Below are 22,403 nucleotides of genomic sequence, written 5' to 3' on the forward strand. Positions count from 1 at the left end.
TCCCACTTCTGACACCATGTTTCAAAGATAGGTTTGTTGCAAATGAGGAATGCAGTATTATATAAAAATAAAACTTTTATTGCCTCAAACAAACATAACTTCTAACTAACTTCTCTCCAGCCCTGACTGACTCCTGAGAGTGCTGAGTCACTGACTGCTGTGTCACCTCCTGATTGGGCGAGTATTCCTTCAATCAAAGTCTGTGTCCCTGACTTCCTCTTCCATCTAACTTCCTGTGTGTCTCACTTAGTTCTACCTATTGATACACTGTCGAGCTATATGTCCCGATCTCTTACACCGGTAACAGATAGGACAGCCAAATACATCCTATTCAAAGTGCTGTGTTGGGAAATTCCAGTTGGAGCCAATCCTGTGCTCTCTTTGTTGTTTGACCATTTCCCTCTGCCGTCGATTCTCTTCTCTTAACTCCGTTACCAGTTCCTTAAACTTCTTTTCCATTAAGTTAATCATCTCCTCCATTCCCACCTTCTCCTCTTCCCTCTCTACTCTTTGTGTCAGAACACAAGATTCCAGTGGTCGCACCGTGCTTTGCCACTCTGTCTTTCTCTTCTTTGACTCTTGTTCCCACAGTTGTAAAGCCAATTGCCGAAACTGCCAGAAGCCTTCTTCTGGGTGCTGGCTTCGATGCAGCGATAATGGTCTACTCAGGGCGCCATCCCTCATTCCCTCAATAACTTTATCCTTTAATTTCCCCCCTGTATTTCCTAAACTACCCAACTCCAGATGCTCAATAGCCGTGGTCTGATCCTCCAGCCTATGGATAAAATGTAGCAAAGGCTCGTCTAGAGCTTGTTTGCATGTGAAGAACTGCCCTTGCATTTGAGCAACAGTCTTGTGATCAAATACAGCAGCCAAGTTTTTAAAATCTAGATCAACTGTTGCCGTTTGTTCTGAGGACAAAGCCCTTGCTTCCTTCTCGGCTGCACCCTCCAACTGTCCCAATATAATCCCCACCTGCTGTGTATCAGGGATCTGATAGAGTTTTAGCACTCCCTCCATTCTTTCCCGCAAGTCAGCTAGTGCAGCACCTCGACCTGGCTCCCCAGAACAGGTTGGAAACCAGGGAGCTCCAGCATTGTATGGGGACATAGGGGGGGCTACAGGGATGTGTCCTGCAGGACCTTGTCTGCCTCCACCTTCCATGCTTGGCATGAGCCGGCAGCCATTTCTAATATTCAGGAATTCAGGAATATTCAGTCTTAAACAACCATCAAATGACCTATGGTCTGCTGCAGGCTTATGCAAGGGTTTTTTTAACCCTCAAACAACCCTTGCTGCCCAGGTTTGGATGATACAACAAGCCACGGCAACCTCCTGCCAGCGCCTGAATATTCAAAATGGCCACCGGCACACACCACAACCCACCGCTGCAGTGATGATGCGAATCCACTCATTGGTTGCCTTCTCCTCCCTGAATGCCTGGTGTATGAAAAAGACACACCCACAAGCCCCGTTTGCAGCATGAACAGGGCAGGCACGTGAACGAGCCCTCCTGGCTCCCTGCCCCACCCAATGTTCTGGCCCAGGGCTGCTTTCAAATGGTGTTTCTGAAGGATCCCAGAGGAAAGAGCAGAGGCAGTAACATCCCCTTTCTTTCTGCCCACAGAAGAGACAAGCCCTTTCTCTGAGTCTCCAGTCCCTGAGGCAGAGGGCAGCAAGGAGATTGTGACTGTGACAGAAAAGATGGAAGAGCTACGGCTGCCCAAAGCGGAGCGTGAGGTGGCGAAGGAATCCCGAGGGGCCATTTATTCCATGCCCCTTTTTCAGGACCTCCTTGAGACGCAGCAAAAGCCAAGCAGTGCGCCTGAAGAGGCAGTCCCACAATGGCCCGAGGCAGGCCCAGGTGGCTGTGAACTAAGACCAGGCCACAGAGACGAGGAAGGGGGGGAAGGAAGAGATGGAGCTTGCGCAGAGAGACGTGGGCATGGTAGGTGGAGGAGGAAGAAGGGACGAGAGGGGGACTGGATGTGTCTCACCCCAGGGAACCTTCCTGGCTTGAGAGGGCCTCCCTGAGGCTGAGAAGAGTTGCAATCTCTGTCCACAAGCCAGAGAGATCTTTGGAGTGTTGGCAATCCCTAGAAAGAGGGACACCCAGGTTAGCTGGGTATTCCTCTCTGTTCTGGGCCATTGTGGACAATTTTAAATTAAGAAGGAGAAGATTATGGGACAATGTAGAAGGCAGAAGAGTCCCCTTGGATGTATTTGAAATTGGGCATGACAACCAAAGCCATTCTCCACAAACCCAGAAAATAGCAAGCTTTTTACATGCCCGATTGGCTCCGAAGCTTCCCCTACCCTGGTGATACTGGCAACATCTCCCCTCTCCTGCCACTATGCTCGGCAGCATCCCAGACGCAAAGGGCCCTGGGAAACGTAGCTCCCAGAATACCTTGTATCTTGGCACCCTGGAGAACTGTTTCCCAGCCTCTCTGTCTCCAGCTTGGGATGGAAGGAGGCACATTGACTCTAATTCAGATCGGAGCCAGAGCAGAAAATCTGAAGAAAACTGCACTCACACCCTAATGGCCCTCATATTGGCAAGCACGACAAATTTGTATTCCCAAGTGAGGTAATTGACAAACCTCAGTCTGAACAGGAGACTGAGAGGAGAGGTTGGGGGAAGGCGAAAAAATGGATCAAAAACAATACGAACACTCTATAAATATATTGCTGTATAATCATATGATCTAAATATTGATGCAAACATACCATTGGACAGTCCACAGAGCCAATACTAGAAGAGCAGCCATGTTAGCCTGTTGCGAACCCTAAAGACTTACAGATTGTTTATGGCAAGGAGCGCTAAAGCCAGAGAAGAGGGTGCACACGGGGCTCCATGGAGGGGTGGAGGAGCACAGGGGGTGTGTGTGTGTGTAACTGTTTTGTAAGAACAGATTAAAAATGAGTAAATGAAATCAAAGAGTGCCTTCCATGAGCCATTGGAGAAAACAAGATTCAGCCACGAGGCCAGAGGCATGAGGACTGCAGAGAGAGAGATGGATGGACAGTTGCACAGGGAGACCCTGGAATGGGAGGTCTCCTCCATCAAACCTGTAGATTGTCCAGGCACACCAAAGCCTTCTGGCCTGGACCTCAAATTGCAAGTCACCGTATTATTTTTAGCGCAAAAATCACTCCGAGGATGCAATCCTCTTTCCTCTGGTTTAGGAGAAAGACTCATAGAACACAGTAGGACTAATTCAGAGGACTGGGCTGCAGGTCATGAGTAAGATTATCTCAAACCTGCAAATGAATTTGGGTGCAGCACCCTCACAGGTTGTGCCCTGCCTGATCCACATCAAAAGTTGGGGAGGGGGATTGTGCCTCCCTTCCCACCTTGCCTACCAGGTGTGTCTGCACCACTCCTGAGAACTCTGGATATTTTTACCCTGAGATCCTTGTGATATAGGGTGGGATGCAAATGTATAAATAAATAAATAAATAAATAAATAAATAAATAAATAAATACATAAATAAGGGCTCATATGGATGAGCCCAACATGCACAGGGCTAATTGCAAGCCCAGTCTCCCCACCCTATGCCCACCCTGCCCAACCCCATTTGATCCAGGAATGGAGTAGATGATTTTGACCTATGCCCATTAGCTTTTATGCCTGTAAGCCACATCCAAACATGCTGTGTCCACATGGGGACTCCCAGTGGATGGGACAAGAATTAGCTCCCCACCTACTTAAGCACAAGTAATTGTAGAGGTGGTGACATCCTCTAACCACATCCCCCTCCCCTGGCAAACTTTTTTTGTGGTCAGAAATTGAGCCAAACACTGTCAGTAAATTGAGCCAGATACTTAGATTCAATGCCATTAAAGGCAGCAATAAATCTTTCAATTTTCTCCAAAGCCAGAATGTTACAGTGGCAGGGGGTTCCTCAGTGGTGGGGCTACCATCAAGAACACCTTGATATTTACTCTCTGAGCCAGGGCTGACTGTGCTAAGAACATGGTATCAGAATTCTGTAGTCCAAATTCTACACCCCAAACCCCTGAAGTTTTCAAACTCTGTAGCTTATACACAATAAGGAAAAATATTCTAATCTGTTTGCTGTGCATGTAATAAATGTAATATGTAAAGAGGGAAGTGGGGGAGAGATGTTTCCATCACCCATAATTCACCCCTGGAAGGGTTGTAGCTCAGGAGTGGGGCTCCTAGTCTTGCAGAAGGCACCAGGTTCTGTCCCCGGCAGCATCTCCAGCTAGGTCTGAGAACGGCTCCCACTTGAAACGCTGGAGAACCACTGTCGGTCAGTGCAGTAGACAATACTTGCCTTGATGGGCTTTACACTGACCAGCACCTGTTCTCCCAGGTCAAGGCAGCTGAAGGTCCTCCCAAGCCCAGTGATCTGAAGCTCATTTAACTCGGGACGCCGTCTGCAATTGAAGCCAGGCCCTGCCGTGAGCAGAGAAGGTGCTGCAGAGAGGCATCATGGCTCATCACACATGTGCACATTTTGCTTTCTACTGAGCCAGATTATTATCCATAGAATCATGGAATAGTAGAGCCGGAAGGGGCCTATAAGGCCATCAAGTCCAACCCCCTGCTCAATGCAGGAATCAGAGCGCTGCTTCCCCTGACCGGCAGAAGCGTCTGATGCAGAGAGCTTTCCTTCCCAACCCTGCTAACGGAGATCCCTTTTGCTGGAGATTCTAGGGTCCACACTTTATGGCTCATTCAATATTCTTTTAATATTCTGCATCGGTACTTGACACCTGATGTATGATATGCTAAGGTGTTGGACTGGGAGTCGGGAGATCCAGGTTCTAGTCTCCACTCAGCCATGGAAACCCACTGGGTGACTTTGGGCCAGTCACAGACTCTCAGCCCAACCTACCACACAGGGTTGTTGTTGTTGTGAGGATAAAATGGAGAGGAGGATTTGACACCATCAGACAAGCCAATGGCATCTAAGTTGTTTTCATTCATTCAATTCAAAATCAAATGTTGCAATTTGAATGGTATCTCTCTGTCCACCCCCAAAAATATTATTTTAACTCTGGCTTTTTTTTCCTTGCTTTTTTTTAACTGAGGCAGGAGTCTCTCCCACATCTACAGATGTGAAGACAACACTGCTGCTCCACTTACACTATTGATGTACTGCTGGCATAAGTGACTTCTAGCAATCCATCAATAGCATAAGCTGGCATGATGCCTTTCCCTGGTGTTGTGCTATTGGCGTACTGTTAGAGGTCACTTATGCCAATAATGTGATTGGCGATGCTGGATGCTGCCCAATATTATTCATTCATTCATTCTTTGTTTGTTTGTGTGTTTTAAATATTTATATACCACCATTCATTACAAATCACAGGGCAGTGTACAAAATTCATTACAGACAAAATGTTGTAGTTGCAATGGGACACCCTTGTCAGGTCTCACCTTTGGCTCTTGCCACTTTGCATAGCATGCTGACTTCTGAATGCACAGCCTTTGAGTGATTTCTCTCTCTGGGGAGCTCTTACTGTCTCATGTGGTTCCTTTGCATTTTGCAGAAGAAGAGCCTGGGCTGGATGCGGAGCAAGCCTTGAGCACAGAGGAAGACCAGGTGTTGGATCCAAGTCAGCAGGGAGAAGAAGAGGAGTCGGATGAGGAGCAGAACGTGCTTGGGCCTTCTGAGGCAACGTCAGAGGAGCCTGAGTCCACTGTGGGAGATGTAGTGGAGAGCAGCACTGTTCATACATGGCCTGAAATCTCTCCAGATCTCAGCAGGTCTGAAGATGTGAACAAACCCCGTGACTTCCGTGGCCCTGCAGAACCTGCCCAGGAGCATGGAGGAGAAGGCACCATCGAAGCTGACTCTTCTTATAACCTGGAGGGCCAGGAGGCAAGCAGAGAGGCGGACGACTCTGACGAGCTGCACAAAGATGTGTCGTCACCTGCCTCGGAGGCTGTTGCTGAAAGGAAGGTTTCTCCTCTAGAACAGGTGGCTCGTGATACTAGCATCAGCTACAGTGATCCTGAAGGAGTTGGCATTCCTCATCAGGCTGAGGACATGGGGCTGCCTGGTGCAGCTGCTGCTCCCACCACAGCTGGGCAGGCCAAGCAGTCCCCCATGCACACAACATCAGGGGGCAGGCTCATTTCTGGACTCACCAGCCGCCCCTTCCCTAGTCACCCCAGCACGTCAGGGGATGCAGAGTCTTCAGGGGCTGTGCCTCCAGGGACAGCCACACCTGTGGAGATGACTGTGGTGTGGGATACAGCACTCCCCATATCCCCAAGCACAATGGCTGCCAGTCAGTCAGAAGAGAGCGAGGAGCATTCTGGGTCTGTTTGGCTTCCCCCTGCTAGCACCACCAGTTTTCCCAGTTCCAGTCCTGAGGAGGTCTTGGTTGGCTCAGGACACTCAGTCAGCATCCATCTTCCTGAGGAGGAGCATGAGGTTGGGCAGGCCACTGACACCCAAGACATAAGTAGTGCCAAAGCAGGCCCATCAGCAGAAGACTCAGACAAGGCAAGAGAAACCAGTATGACAGCCACACTGCCAACAGGGAGCAAAGAGAGGCGTGATGGAGAGAAGAACATTGTCACCTCGCCCGCTGAGGGCACCTCTGGAGAACTGCCAGGCTTGGCATTCCTGAGCACTCCATTCATGGAGCCCTCCTTGACCACGACCCACCCTCTGCCTGTCCTGCCCACTGAAAGCGCCAGCCTGGGAGCAGGGGGGAACATTTCAGGTAACCCTTTTGGCTGTACTGCCTTGGTCCTCTTGGCCGCCATTTTGGCTGACCTTTCACACTGAGCCCTGCATCTGACCTAGCAGTGTTCCTTCCAAAGCTGTGCTGCTTTCCTATTTATATCTCTCTCCTCCTCCTCCTCCTCCTCTTTCTCTCTCCCCTCCTCCTTCATCGACTGGATTGGGGAAGGTAAAGGAACCAGAGAAGCACATGTTTTGTCAAACAAACAGAAACTAGTTCTAGAGAGTGCATGCTCTTTAAATCTCTCCTACTTCTATGAAGTGTTTTAATGACTGTTTCCATGAAAAACAAACCAGGAATGAGAATAGCACTGCTTATAACAAAGAAACTAATAAAAAAGAGACAAAATTAAAAGCTTTCTAGAAAAGAACTATTTGGCTGGATGTATGTACCCTATTGTATGTGTCTTGTGTGCCCCCCCCCCCGCACTTTCCATCCTGTGCATATTTATTCCCCACACACACACTAATGAACTAATATCCCGGATATTACTTAAGTGTGCATCTCAGCTCTACCTCAACATTAATCTTTGAGTCATGTTCTCATGAGTGCTGAAGCCCAATTTCAGATTGGCAAAGGGTGGGGGGCAGTCAACATGTCGATCTCCAGGGTTTGCTCACCTGAGTCCAATATGAGCCAAGCTCACAACTCCACCAAAGTTTGGGCTCAACTTATAATGGGCTAACTGCCAGCCACCCTCTCTTTCCCCAAGCTAACCTACCCTTGCAAAGTGGGGGGGGGGCAGGATGGGGGCTGGAAGCATCAAGGGATAGCTGGCAATGGCAGAGGCCTTGTAGGTGGGGATACTTACCAGGAACGTTTGTTGTTGCTGGGATACATGGGAGTTGTAGTTTGCTCATGCCCAGTTCAATGCCATGCCTTCTGGCCCATGATGCATCCCAGGAGCAACGGATAGTGATAAATCTATAGGGCCCCAATGACACCGAGGTGGGGGCCAAAAGGCTGGTAAGGAGCTCACCCAGGTGTACCAGCATTCCAAGCTTTCTTAGAGGATTCTCAGAAAAACAAGAGTACTCATGAAGCTTGAAATGTTGGAGCTAATGATGAGATGTTCCTGAGGCCACTTGCTCTTCACTACTTTTCCCTTCCTTGGAGACCACACTGAGAGCAAAGACAGTAGGGATGCTTATGGACTCTGCCAGGTTCTGTCCAAGATTGTGAGGTTCCTGAATGCCAGATGTGTCTACTGGAGAGGACCTCCAAATAATCAGAATCCACGGTTCTTCTGAACGCATATTTCTGAAATTTTACAAAAAATTTAAACCATGTTTAAATTAAAAGAAAAAGGATCTTGGAATATCAGAACAAGAATAGAACGGAGTTCTGCTCGTCCCTGCAAGGCGGGGGCCACATAGCATGGTGGAGGCCAAGTTGGAAACTTCCTCTGCTTCTTTAGTTCAAGCATCTTTCATCTTCCCCAGCATCATTGCAAAGGAAGAGCTCTGCAAGGACACCTTGGCTGCTTGCAGAGTTGGATGTCCATCCACCTGCGTTGTCATCAGGAAACTTCCCTCTAAGATCTCTGATGCAGTTTTGCTCTTTAAGAAAAGGTTTCTTCTTCTTTTTAAATGAAGATGATGATGATGATGTAACAAATGAATTGAGAAGCGCATGAACAGTCATGCTAGTCTTCACAAAACCAAACAATAGGCAGCAACACGGTGGAGCAGTTTTCCAGAGGCTGGGAGGGAAGGGCAGCACAAGACTAATGGTTGCACTCATGTTCCAGTCACTGCTGGTGTTTCAGATGGAAACAAGTTTGCAACAAGCCTGGCTCAGCCTGCGCTGAGGAGAGATGTGCTGTGAGCGCCTCTCTTTCTGTTTGACTTCACCTGCTGCTGCAGGACCTCCTCCGACCCTCCTTAGCATAGTTCTCATGGAGGTAATAAATCTGGATTGCTCTTCCTGCTGCTGCTCTTATGGGTTGCACATGGGGGGTCATTGTGCAATGGGAATGCTTCTCCATATCCAGATAAATAAAGAACATGTGCTAATGTTCTATGTGCAGCGGATGTTTTTGTCGGAAAGAGCAGTCAGCCATGCTGGCCCCACTGGCAGACACAGATTTTTTATTTAATTATGTCATTAGAATTTATCCTACCTTTCCTCCAAGGTCTTAGGGTGATAAACAACCTTTTGGGGTAGGTGAGGCTGAAGCCCAAGGTCATCTAGTGAGCTTTGATTCCAGGCCTTAGCCATAGTAATCTCTTTGGGCTGCAGTCCTGCAGCGACTTTCCTGGGAGCAAACCCCATTGTGCTCAGCAGGATTTATTTCTGAGTAGACATGTGTAGGGTTGTAGTGTAAGGAGGTAATATGTTTAGGGCCATATGTATGCTCTGATTTGGTGGGATCAGAGGAAAAGCATAGAATGTGGCGCTGGGCACAGAACTCCGCTTTCTTAGAATCTCAGCTTGTTTTTTTCTTTCTTTCTTTAAAAACAACAACAAAGCAACAGAGCTTCAGCTATTGGGTGGTATAAAAATTAATTAAATAAATGAATAAATAGTCCCCTATGACTGGAAAGCTGTGCTTCTGAACCTCTGGCAAATCTCAGGATCTCAAGAGAGGTAGATGAAAAAGATTTCCAGTTTTGTAGAGGGTGGGGGCTTCAGTGACTCACCCACCCCACCCTTCAAAAGTCCACATCCATCCCTAGCAGGAAGACAGTTCAACAAAGTAGTAAGAAAATGCAGACTCCACAATGCCGAATAAGAAATCGACATTTACTTAGTTCATGCAGGTTAAAGCCCTCCCACTGTTCTTAGCACAGACTCTGGTTCTCTTGGTGCAGAATGGTTCCGATAACTTTTTCATTTGAATGAAATGGTGTTTTCAATGCACTTTCTTTGAGCTATGCAGGTGTCTTTCTCATCTCAGAAGCCATAGCAGCACAGGCTGTTTGTCAGCCAATTGGGAACAGATTCAAAGGTTCAATGCCTGGGTATGTAGGACAGTCCTTATGGACTATACCACCATGACCTCACATTTCACTGATGTAAGGTGACAATATGAAAAGGAGGACAGGGTTCCTGTATCTTTAACAATTGCATAGAAAAGGAAATTTCTGCAGGTGTCATTTGTATATATGGAGAACCTGGTGAAATTCCCTCTTCATCACAACAGTTAAAGGTGCAGGAGCTATACTAGAGTGACCAGATTTAAAAGAGGGCAGGGCATCTGCAGCTTTAACTGTTGTGATGAAGAGGAAATTTCACCAGGTTTTCCATATATACAAATGACACCTGCTGAAATTCCCTTTTCTATGCAACTGTTAAAGATACAAGAGCCCTGTCCTCATTTTCATAGGGTCAGCCTAACTGATGGACATAGGGATGTCTTGTAACACCCCCATGCTCATACCAAGGGCGGGTCACTGCTTGAGTCCACCATTGCTCTACTCTACCTGCTGCATTGCTTTACTCTAAAGACACCTCTCCTCCATTGATTTAAAGTCAGAAGCAACCCATAAAGAGATGCTAGGAAAATCTAAATAGGTCACCAACTGTTCAAAACATTCAGGACTGCCTGGCTTGGTGGTCCAGTGTGCACTGGAGATGCTTCTACCTGCCTGCTAAGAGGTCAATTAACTCACCTTGGAAGCCTGGAGAGAGAGTTAAACCCTGCAGAATCAAAGTGCTGGTGACTCACAGTATTTTAGCAAGGCATTCCTGAAAGGCAAAAGCAGGGCCTAAAGAGCAGTATGAAAGCAGTATAGAAAAGGCAGGAGCCACACTGACAACTGTTGGGGCCCATTGACACGTACCATGTACCACTTTCATAGTGCAATATCCTGCATGGTGTAGATTAGGCCCAGGAGAAGAGACTGTCCTTGCTAACCAGGAATAGCTGAACCCTACACAAAAGGCTAGTCCTGCCAATGTTCTGAAACTCTTACTGCAATGAGCTAAGAGTAATGCATGTGATTGATTATCATCACTAAGAAAGGCTAGGCACCTGGCACCTAGCATGATTTGTGATTTAGCAGGGAAATGAAGCCGGAGGGATGCCTGGCCCAGGTCCAGCCCCATCACTCTGCTTCCTGATCTGAAGACCTTTAAGTAACAGCAGTGTCGGGCATAACATGGTCCTCCTGAGCAAAGGGTCAGTCCTCGCTGAGGGGTACTGTAGGCAAAGGCAAGGGTAAACCTGGAAGGTGAGTGGGAAGGGAGGGGAACAGCAGAGCAAAGGACTTTGATTCTTCTGGCCTAATTTTCTCCAGCAAGTCTGTCTGGATTTCAGCCATAAGGAACCTGAGCCCCCATCCCACCAATGCCCACGGCCCCCTCAGCATAGGGAAATACCCCTAATCACCCCTACTTTAGGGAGGCACCAGTGTCTTTGTAACATCAGTGGCCAGTTAATCAGTCCTAATCTTCACCTCAGCTCTCTTTGCATCTGAGCAACCGACATACAAAAGGTAACTCAAGATGAAAAACACTCAAAACAAAGGAGCTATTTTCCAGACCAAAAACCAGTCTGTATCTTAGCTGAATGCATCTGAACCTGGCTTGATCTTCCTCATCAGCTCTTCTGTACACTTCACCCAACTGTCTGTGCCTGCCAAAGCCTTGAAAGTCCTCCTTTATACAGAGCTGGTGGAGATGTTCCAGTCATCTTGGCATCATCGTGGTGAGTTCTCAGCCACAGGAGTTATCCCAACATGTTCCCCCATCTATGCTGGCAGCACCAATGACGTGGGCTGCAGGTGGAGCAGGGTTTGTGGGGTGGCTAAAGGATGGTGTTGGGGCTGCAGGGGGGCATTTCCCACTAGGGACATGCCTTTTCTCTGCAGCAAGTGTCATATCCAGGCTGTGATCTAACCAGATGGGATCAAAGCCTGCGAGTAGAGACAAGGCCTTGACAGAGCAAACAAACGAGGAGGAGGAGGAGGAGGAGGAGGGATCTCAGAGCATATGATGCAGCAAGGAGATGGGCAGTAAGGCCCATGAAGGGATTTGCCTTGCTGGGCAGCACATTCTAATCTCAGCAGCAGCTGCAGGAGCAGTGAATATAAGAAGAGCCTTGAGGCTGGATCAGACCAGGTGAGTCCATCTCACCCAGTGTCCTGTTTCCAGCAGTGGCCAGTCAGATGCCTCCAGGATGCCCACAGCATGGCATGAAGGCAATAGTTCTCCCCTGTTAACTTCCCCCAGCAAGTAGTATTGTGAGGGAGCCTATGCGTGCAGGTTCCATGTAGCCATCACAACTAGTAGCCATTCCTCCTGGAATTTATCTTGAATTCAAGAATACAATGTGTGTGTGTGTGTGTGTGTGTGTGCGCGCGCGCACGCTTGTACGTACTATTCAATAACTCAGTGTTTCTTTTTTTTACCTATTACAATATATAATATGACACACATGCACACAGACACCAGAATAACATGTTTACACTAATTATGTCTAAGTAATTTCTTCTAACCTCCCCATACTATGTTGTGTGTAGAAATTCTCTTTTGACTGTGCTGACCTGTGTCAGCTTCACTGGGTGATTTTGAGCTCCAGTGTCCTAAGTGCGTGAGACTTGCTCAGTAGCAGAGCACCTGCTTTGCATGGAGAAGGTCCCACATTCCACCTCTAACATCCCAGTTGGAAAAGGATCACTGGGTGAGTAAGGGATCTGGAAGGCCCTTCTCTGTTTGAGACCCTGGAGAGCCACTGCTACTCAGGTAGATAATGCTGAGCCAGATGGATCAACAGCCTGACCTGGCAGAAGGCAGCTTTCAACGCTCCTAAAGAGAAAAATCCTTCCCTCACCATTTTCTCCACACGATGCATCCTTTTTTCAAGCTTCACACCCCACACCATCTTGTTCTTCTAAACTACAAGGCCTCCAACTGCTTTTACCTGGGCAAAATACTCGGCACCCCTGCACCATTCTAGTTGCCCTTCTCCATGCGAATGGATAGGTAAGTCTCTAAGGAGCTCTCAGGTACCATGAGCAAGACCATCAGTCACCAGAGCTCCACCTCTATGCCGAGTTGAATTGGCTGTGCTCTGCCTTCCTGCCGTGCTCTCCCCAGTGGATCCAAGCATTTCCCCAAAAGTCACTACCTTCTATGATCAGGGCATCTTCTTCACCCCAGGCCGTCTGCTTTCAGGTGACTGTATGGCAGAGCCCTGTAAGAATGGAGGCACCTGCACTGATGAAGAAGGCCGCATTGAGTGTCTCTGCCTACCAGGATATGCAGGAGAAACTTGTGAGATTGGTAAGTAGAGTGGCTGGCAGAGAAATTCAAGGTAAATTTGCAGGGTTTAGCCCTGGCAAAACACAGCTGTAGTGACTTCCTTGATGTGTCACGGGCTGTGTGCGTGTGCATGTTATATTAGGGATGTAATGTTTTATTAGTCCATTCATTCAATTGCATTTTGATTGACTAAAAAGATGTCAGGCAGGCAGGAGTTTTTTAAAAAAAAAGATTCATATTTTTAATGCAAGTCCTTATAAATACTGCAAACAGCAAAGGCCATTGTAGAAAGGGCGTTTCCGAGACACGTGGGGAAGCCCTCCTGCTGTGACAACTGTGTGCTTCATGTAAAAACAAAGAAAATGCTTCTTTCTATTGAAAAATTGTGTGTGCTTTTTTCTTTAAACCAATTTTATTTATATTTTTATTTATATTGCAAACCAATTCTATTTATGTGGAGTCGATTTCATCAAAGCTTCCTTTAGTCAATGACAGCTGCTTCTTTTTCTTGCGAAGTGGACTAGTGAGTATTGCCTATTTTACTCTGCCAGCATTGCTTGAACCAGAGTATTTGTTTCTCTCCCTTCTTTTCCTCCAGATCTGGAGAGGTGCCGACCCAGTTGGGATAGCTTCCAAGGGTTTTGCTACAAGCATTTTTCCACCCGGAGGAGCTGGGAGGATGCTGAGACCCAGTGCAGGAAGCATGGAGGGCACCTTGCTAATATCATGACACCTGAAGAGCAGAGCTTCATCAACAGTACGGCTGCTGCGGGCTTTTAGAGAATCCAAATTCTCTGCCATGGGTTTAGTTCATTTCAGGATGCCCAAGTAATCTTGCAGGTTCAATTCTGATGTAGCTGTTGTAGTGTACACAATGGTCCTGAACCCACCTTCGGTCTGATTGTCTTTAATTTACTCTCTCACAGGTGGAAAATGTTCTGTTGCTAGATGTGCAAACACTTACATGAGCTAGTTGAAGTATACCTGAGTTGTATCTGATTTTATGCCCACTGTCCAAGAAAGAAGGATATCTGAGGTCATTGGGCAAAAGGCAGGATACATATATTATATTATTATTATTATTATTATTATTATTATTATTATTATTATTATTATTATCATTATTAATGGGCCTCCATTTCCATTTGGGGGGAATGGAAAACTCCACGTCTATACTTTAATATGCAGCCACTCTTTGTAGCATGATCACACACAGCCTTCCTTGCCTTCTGCTGTCCGTGAGCAGCAAAATACGGGATTCCAAGCTGCCATCTGGAAAGGAATGTACTATCATTTTGTATTTTAGCTGTTGTACTGGGTAGCTTTTATTATTGATGAAGAAGTGGCTTACCGTTCTTATTCATTTATTTATTTGTTATATTTCTAATCTACCCCATAATTAATGTTCTCTATATATCTTTTTAAAAAGCTCAAATAACTCTTCCACATGACGAAGCAACTTCTTCTGAAGTGCTGCCCTACGCAGCCACCTAGGGTCACCTCATGGTACAGCAGGGTAACAACTCCATGTGTTCACTTGTGTTTTCTGTTGCTCTCTTTGTACTTCGTTCTTCTTCATCCAACCACAACCATTTTCGGATTCCAGATCAGTACAAGGAATATCAATGGATTGGCTTGAATGACCGGACAATTGAAGGGGATTTCCAGTGGTCTGATGGGAGCCCTCTGGTAAGTGAGGCTTGCAAAGGCTGCCTTGTACAGGCCACCCAAGGGAACTCTGGGCAAGGCGGGAGCGAACTGAAATCTAGAAATGTTGTCCGGTCAACTGGCTGGATATTCTCTCTCTCTCTCTCTCTCTCTCTCTCTCTCTCTCTCTCTCTCTCTCTCTCTCTCTCTCTCTCTCTCTCTCTCTCTCTCTCTCACACACACACACACACACACACACACACACACACACACACACACACACACACACACACCCCTGCGTTACTGCAGCACCCCAATAAAGTTGCTTTTATGAGTTGAACTTTTCTTTTCCCCCCTGGCCCTAAGTATTTGAATTTATCAGGTCTGTCAGACCTTTCATCAATTACTTGGAAAAGAAGAATGGAGTTATAAAAATGCATTAAATAAATAAAATAAATAAAATAAATGTTTTAACTTTATTTTAATTTTTTTACTAATATGTACATTGATGGTGCTATATAAATAAATAATATTTTATTTATTTTTTTATTTATTTATTACATTTTTATACCGCCCAATAGCCGAAGCTCTCTGGGCGGTTCACAAAAATTAAATTATTATTATTAATTATTAATTATTAATATTAATTATTATTATTAATAATAATAATAATAATAATTCTTCAATTGTAAGACGCACACTAATTTCAGTACCACCAACAGGAAAAAAAAACCTAAGACACACCCTTGATTCTAAGACGCACCCCATTTTTAGAGATGTTTATATGGGGGGGGAAATGTGTCTTAGAATCGAAGAAATAGGGTAGATGGGGCTCTCCATTTAAACGATGTAGAGAGTCAAAGAGACTTTGTAATCATTAAACTTCGTAATCATGAAGCACAAAGTTTTTAGGAAACTGTATTCAGAAAACTTTGAAGAAATTGTTCTGACTGTTGTGGACCAGGAGGGGGCAATTTTGGAGAATAAATGTGAGAACGTTAGCTGGGGGCTTGTCTAAGCGATGGGTTTGCCATGGGGTGGATTCACAGTAGCAGCAGGTCATCTACATGATGCAGCTGCCATTGCGAAGCCATCCAGGGGCAATCCCCAGAAACTCTGCTGAAAAAAGTCGGGCACTTACCCCGACTTTTTTGTCTGGAGGCATGTCACAACCTCAGGATTGGTTGCCATGGGCTGGACAGGGAAGGAGGCAGACCTCCAGGAGCTCATGAGAGCCCCCTGGTAAATAAATAAATAAATAAATAAATAAATAGGGAGGAGAGGAATGGGCCCCGTTCCTCTCTCCCCAATTTTTTTTATCTGTATCTGTGTAGCTTCGCAGATGAGAATAATAATAATAATTTATTATTTATTACATTTATATACTGCCCCATAGTCGAAGCTCTCTGGGCGGTTTACAAAATAATAATAATAATAATAATAATAATAATAATAATAATAATAATAATAATTAATAATGGGTGACCGTAAGTCCGGTTTTACCCAGACATGTCCAGAAATGGGGGGCCCAAACCATTTTTCCCTGGCAAAATGTGTGTGTGTGTGTGAAAGCGTGGAATAATAATAATAATAATAATAATAATAATAATAATGGAGGAGAGGAACGGGGTCCGTTCGTTCCCCCATTTTTAAAATCTGTGTCCGTGAAGCTGCGCAGATACAGATAATAATTAAAAATGGGGGAAGGGTTAGGGCAGTCAGAGGGAGGAGAGGTGGTTCGGGTGCCCTGCAGCCCTCTTCTCATCCTCCTCTGGCTGCCTCATTCCTCCCCCATCCCTGCTGGTGCTCAGCGCTGCCGCAGCTGTGACAAAAGTCTGCACTTGTGTTCCTTCCCATGCAGCGGTGCAGGAGCTGGAGGCCTCGCAGTGCCAAAGCACCACCCTTGTGACAGGGGCCGGGAGGGATCTTTCTGCCCTTTAATGCCTATTTTGGAGCAGACCAAAAACGACTCATCTGAGCAGGCCCCCTCACCAGTTTCCCCCTTTGCAGCCTCCCCACCATCTGCCCCCTTCCCTAGATTCCCTTGTTGTAGCCCTTTTAGGAAGGCCCTCTGAGTGACCGCCTCTTGCCTCTTGGGCAAAAGTGCACACGCATGTATGTGCTCCAGGGCACAGCTGCTGCTGTGCTCTGTTTGGAACTGTTGATAACTCACTTGGTAGAAAAACCTCATGGCCCTATAATACACTTTGAGCCAAAGGAGCAACTTGATGGTTTTCACCACAGCGCAGGACAGGCTTGCAGGTCAGCTGGCAGCCGGTGGAGCAAACCTTTCAGCCACATGACAGAGGGCCGGCCTGGGCCTGTTCCCACCTGCCCCCATTGACTGCCTCTTTTCTCTCTCCCTCGGGCAGCTGTATGAGAACTGGCACCCTGGGCAGCCGGACAGCTACTTCCTCTCTGGAGAGAACTGTGTGGTGATTGTCTGGCATGACGAAGGGAAGTGGAGTGACGTGCCCTGTAACTACCACCTGTCCTACACTTGCAAGATGGGGCTAGGTGAGTCTGGCCGATGTGGGAGCAGAGCCTTTCCCCAATGGCAGAGCCCGTTTTATGCGTTCTCCAGAAAGCACCCTGATGGGCTGCTGCTACCACAGGCCTGACCCCTCTAGGTTCCCCTGCAAGGACCCACCCACCTACCCACCCACCTCCTTTCGGCCCAGTGCCAGGAAAATCAACAGTAAGGCACTTTACCTGGTTGAGTAGGATCTTGAGTTTCAGAGTATATGCAGAGTTCTTTGCAAGAGAAATGATCTAAGGGGTGACAACATCGTTGGACTTCTGTTCTGGGTATTGTTCCAGGAGGCAAAACATTGACCTGATCCTTCTCCTATTTATGGGAATTTGAGAACAATGAAAGGAAGCCTCTTGGATTGTTGTGGACAGTTGGTTCGATGCAGTTCTTTGCTGTTTCATGGAGGAGACTCTCCTGGAGTAGTGGATGTATTATTTGGGGTGTTCCAACGGGTGTGGTACAATGCTCATTCATTTCTAAATACATTGGCTATTATTGGTATGGGGAATCACATTTGACCATGTGTTGTACCTCAGCGGAATGTGAAGGTGTGCGTGCTCCTAAAGGACACTGTACTGAAGGTATTGATGACTACACAAAGCTCTCTGAGGCTTGTAACTTTGTTGGTGTTGCCTTAGGCTGTGTGTCACCATGGTATATAGAATCATAGAATCATAGAATAGCAGAGTTGGAAGGGGCCTACAAGGCCATCGAGTCCAACCCCCTGCTCAATGCAGGAATCCACCCTAAAGCATCCCTGACAGATGGTTGTCCAGCTGCCTCTTGAATGCCTCTAGTGTGGGAGAGCCCACAACCTCCCTAGGTAGCTGATTCCATTGTCGCACTGCTCTAACAGTCAGGAAGTTTTTCCTGATGTCCAGCCGGAATCTGGCTTCCTTTAACTTGAGCCCGTTATTCCGTGTCCTGCACTCTGGGAGGATCAAGAAGAGATCCTGGCCCTCCTCTGTGTGACAGAGCTTGTTTTGTGTAAGACTTATATAAAATGTGGCTACACACTATAGTATATGATTGTTGCCCATCTAAAAACATATAGTTAAGAGTCCATCCCTTTTGGAAGCATGGTTCAAGCACATAATTAAGAAGTTATAAATAAATATTTATAAATAAATATTTAATCTTTTCACTTTCTCTCCAGTGTCATGCAGCTTACCCCCTAAGGTGGCAGATGCCCAAATATTTGGCAAACCAAAGCAGCGTTACGAAATCAATTCTGTCATCCGGTACTGGTGTCAAGAAGGGTTTTCTCAGCACCACTCACCTGTCATCAGGTGCCAGGAGAATGGCCAGTGGGAGCAGCCACAATTCACCTGTATCCCAAGTAAGTCTTTACTAGGGGTGTGCACGCCACCCTGGAATTATCTAGTAACCGTGAACTTCCGCAGAGCATTCGATCTCCCAGAGCAAAGATTGGCCGCTTCGAACCTATTGATTAATATCTGAGCGGAGACATGCCCAATCAGTGCTTCAAAAGTCTCCATAATTATCCAAGCATTTGTGTGTGGGTGTGGGTGTCTAAATTGAATATCTCCATATTTGGAAGACACTGAGTGGGGTGAGGGGTAGCTTTGATATTGACATCTGTGGCTAACCAATTAGGAATTACCACAGCGTTGTCTGTGACCGTGTTCTGTTCTCCTCCAATCGCAGTGTTCGGGGGAGGGAATTTTCTCACGGCCCCTGATTCCACGTGCTCATGCCACTGCTGTTCTTGGTAAGGTCAGAGAGAGAGAGAGAGAGAGAGATTCTTTTATCTTTGCACACACAGTGCAGAGGGAGATGGGGTGTGTGTGTTTGTTTGCAAACTGAGATTTAAGGCTCCATCACATGGGGGGGGAGGGAACACACACACACACTCCTTACCATCGCTTCTCCGCCCGTGTTTTCATTCCTGTTACTTCCTCTTTCAAAAGAGGAAGAACACAACGAGCACAATTCAGTCCGCTGTTCTAATCGTGCTGCTTCTCCTGCACACAGCAGGAGAGCAGCAATTCCGTGTTTAAAAATACATCAGACTTAACGAGGGGTTTTTTTGTTGCAAAAGGAAGGCCAGAAGGGGTGGAAGGTGAGCGGGAGGCAGACAGAGGAACCTGAGCAAACTCTGTAAGTGCCCAGTAATGAGTGCGCAATAAAACGCTTGTCGGATGGAGCTCTTAGTGGAGAGAGAGAGAGATCTATGAGATCTTGAGATGATTGTTTCTTTGCAGAGAGAGAAGAGAGAGAACTGTTCCACCTGTTTCACCCCCAGTGTGTGCACATGTGCCTGCCTGTTGTGTCAAAGCTTTTTCCTTCAATGTGCCTGCCCGTCCTGCCTTGCAGGGCTGGGTTGCGCGATGATGATGATGATGGTTTCCCCTTAATGGTTTGACGTGCTGTAGCTTTCTTTCCTATGGGCTGGCTGGGCTTCCAGAGTAGGGGTGTGTGTGTGTGTCCTCCTCCTCCCATGTAGCCTCCTTTGGGGAAGCTGTTGTTGTTGTTGCCTTGACTCAACTCACTCAATGTGCCCGACCGTGGGGGAGGGGGTGCCCCCTCCTCCTGTCCTCTCTGAGGTTGGGGCAAGCTGTGTGCTGCTGTGGTGGCATTTATTAATATATTTACTTATTTATTATCGTGCTTAGCACTTTCTGTTAATACTGGTTACCCAAATACTGAACAGTTCTTCGACAGGTAATTCGATGAGGCAGAGATAGGGACCCGCCCCGGAAACACTTCTACGGAGCTCCAGATTGAATTTTGAGGCAGATAAGACCCACTTTGCACACCCCTAGTCTTTACATGCTGCCTCTGTCCTTGCTAAGGCCAAAAAGTAAATGCTAATAAGCATACAACTGCACAAAAATACAGAAGGGCGATGTTTGCAAAGGGTGACAAAGAAGGGGGGAATAGGCAAACCAATGCAGTTGAAAAATGGTATATAACAACATGACAAAAATGGCTGAGTGTAACACAAGGTAATTAAACAAAAGCACACACAACTCCCCCCCACACACACACACATTTAAGAGATATTATGCAAACACAAGGTAACACTGAAGCATGAATGTTATTAACCACAGATGAGCAAAGCTTTTACAGGAATCTGGTTTCAATCCTGTTTCGACATGCACAGTTTCTTCAGAAAAGCAGCACTTCATGTGTAAGAACTTCAAAACATACATGGTACAATATAATATACATCCCCCTGTGAGGTTACACAATTACAATTATGAACATGAAAATAGCAACATATATAGTTCAAAACTGCGCTATTAGGACATTCACGCAGCGGTGTTCTCTTGTGTAGCCATTTCACATTCTGCTGAGGCTCATTTTGAACTGTTAATATTAACAAATTGAAGGACAATTCTGTTCTCCTAGAATATATTTAACTGGAAGAACTGCAGGAAAACCTGTTGTGGAGCAAATGAACAAACCAATACAGGTGCAGCTTGTTGGGAGGCGCCTGGGCAACAGTTGCTGGTAGGAGAAATAGGCTCTGACGATTGTGCTCCTAGTTGCATTTGGTGTGTGTGTGTGTGAGTGTGAGTGTGAGTGTGAGTGTGAGTGAGAGAGAGAGAGAGAGAGAGAGAGAGAGACTTAGTCCACCTCTTGCTAGAACGTACAATCATTCATGTGACCTGTGCCTTTCCCTCCCCTCTTCTCTCCCCCCACCCCCACCGTTCCGCCTTGAAGGGATAGAGCAAGACCAGGACTGAAGATTCATCAGAGACTGTCTTTCATCCCAGATTCACGATCAAGTCAGGAGTGATTTTGTATGAATCATCATGGAAAACCACCCTGAAATGACAATGGTGCCTTCTATCCCCTTCTTTTTTTATTACGTGTATGTATATATAAAGAAATCCTAATAACTAAATATTTCCTTTAAAAAAACCCTCCTTCTCAGCGAGACGATAAAATATAACTTTTTACTTTGTGCAAAGAGCATACTTTTTTCCCCTCAAAATGGATTTTACATGCTCACCAGTAGGTTTTGGAGCAGGCGTGGGCCGGCCCTGTCATTAGGCAGAGTGAGATGATTGCCTCAGGCGGCAGATGATGGGAGCAGCCTTCTGGCTGCTGCTGCTCCTGGATTCTCTGGCTGTTTGTTCATTCTAGTGGAGGAGGAGATTGTATCCACACAATCTTTCCTGGGCCCCTTGGCTAGCCTGCTGCCCCAGGTGTGGTGGAGGGACATTGTCCCATCCCCAGTGCTGAAGTCAGACTCAGCTGCCAGTCCAGCTGGCTTCAGCACGTGGCCTGGGAAGGGAAACCATCTTGCCCTTTGCTTCAGGCAGCAAAATGTTTTGGAGTGGCCCTGCCTAGAAGGGGCCCATTCTTTACACTGCCAGATTTTGTCATCAAACTGTCTTGCAAACATGGCACAGCATGCTATCAAAGGTTCTGTCAGGTCTCCCACTGGGCCAGAACCCAAGAAACTCCAAACCACTCTGGAATCTCTGCTGGATGACACTGAGAGTCTGCAGTATTGAAGGAGGAGACCTCCTTCTTTGCTTTCATCTCTGCTGCAGGGTAGGCATCACCAGGATCTCTCACTTGCATTCTATTGGATTCCTCTGGCTGCTTTCCAGTCGCCTTCCAGCTTGCTTTCCTGCCTGCGGCAAGGAGCAGGAGGGGTTCTGAACAGCCAGGCAGGATGCTCAGGAGTGATTGTATCAAGTACCGGGCCATCTCCATATTGTATCAAGTACCGGGCCATCTCCATCTCCAGTGATTGTATCAAGTACCGGGCCATCTCCATATTGCACAGCGTGGCCCGGGCTTTGACAGGCGTGTCCACCGTACTGTCTGAAAAATCCCCCAGAGCCCTCTGGAATCCAAGAACCTCTGGAGGTGGAGCATCCTATTAGCGCACGTGTGCACACATATACACACACACTCCTGGAAAGAGGAATTGTGGTTGACAGCCTAAATCCCAGCAGGAAATGGTCTGACCATGCCAAGGGAATTGATCGATATAAGATTCCCACCTTCAGACCACTATCCTGCTGTCTAGTAGAGAAAACCAAGATCGAGAATGTGGCAAACTGCCTGCATTGGGCCAATGACATTTTGGGACAGCTCCAGCAGTGTTCTGGCAGCCATGAAGTCCTGAGCTGCCCTGGACACATCAGCCCCAGCCTGGACCAACAAAATCCCAAATCAGCCCTGAGTGCCCAGGTATGTAGCCACCATCGAACAGACAGGAAGCTTGAAGAGAAGGAGCATTTCTGTAGCCCAGAGGAACTCTCCCCTCCTCAGCCCTCTAATCTATATTTGTGCCGA

The 22,403-nt window shown here is 46.8% G+C and overlaps 1 protein-coding gene across 1 annotated transcript in view; it reads left to right on the forward strand.

Annotated features, from left to right (window-relative positions):
- The window catches only part of BCAN (brevican), a 44,694-nt gene extending 23,693 nt beyond the window's left edge, over positions 1–21,001 (forward strand). Inside the window, exons 6-13 of the mRNA XM_063146224.1 lie at positions 1,628–1,948; positions 5,528–6,712; positions 12,854–12,961; positions 13,539–13,697; positions 14,547–14,629; positions 16,960–17,104; positions 18,277–18,459; positions 20,811–21,001. Coding sequence (XP_063002294.1) covers positions 1,628–1,948; positions 5,528–6,712; positions 12,854–12,961; positions 13,539–13,697; positions 14,547–14,629; positions 16,960–17,104; positions 18,277–18,459; positions 20,811–20,833 — 2,207 coding nt within the window. The 3' untranslated portion in view covers positions 20,834–21,001. The remainder of the gene's footprint in view (positions 1–1,627; positions 1,949–5,527; positions 6,713–12,853; positions 12,962–13,538; positions 13,698–14,546; positions 14,630–16,959; positions 17,105–18,276; positions 18,460–20,810) is intronic.
- Positions 21,002–22,403: the final 1,402 nt, after the last annotated feature.

The sequence above is a fragment of the Elgaria multicarinata genome, chromosome 21 (assembly GCF_023053635.1).
Source record: "Elgaria multicarinata webbii isolate HBS135686 ecotype San Diego chromosome 21, rElgMul1.1.pri, whole genome shotgun sequence".
In the NCBI taxonomy this organism is placed as follows: domain Eukaryota; kingdom Metazoa; phylum Chordata; class Lepidosauria; order Squamata; family Anguidae; genus Elgaria; species Elgaria multicarinata.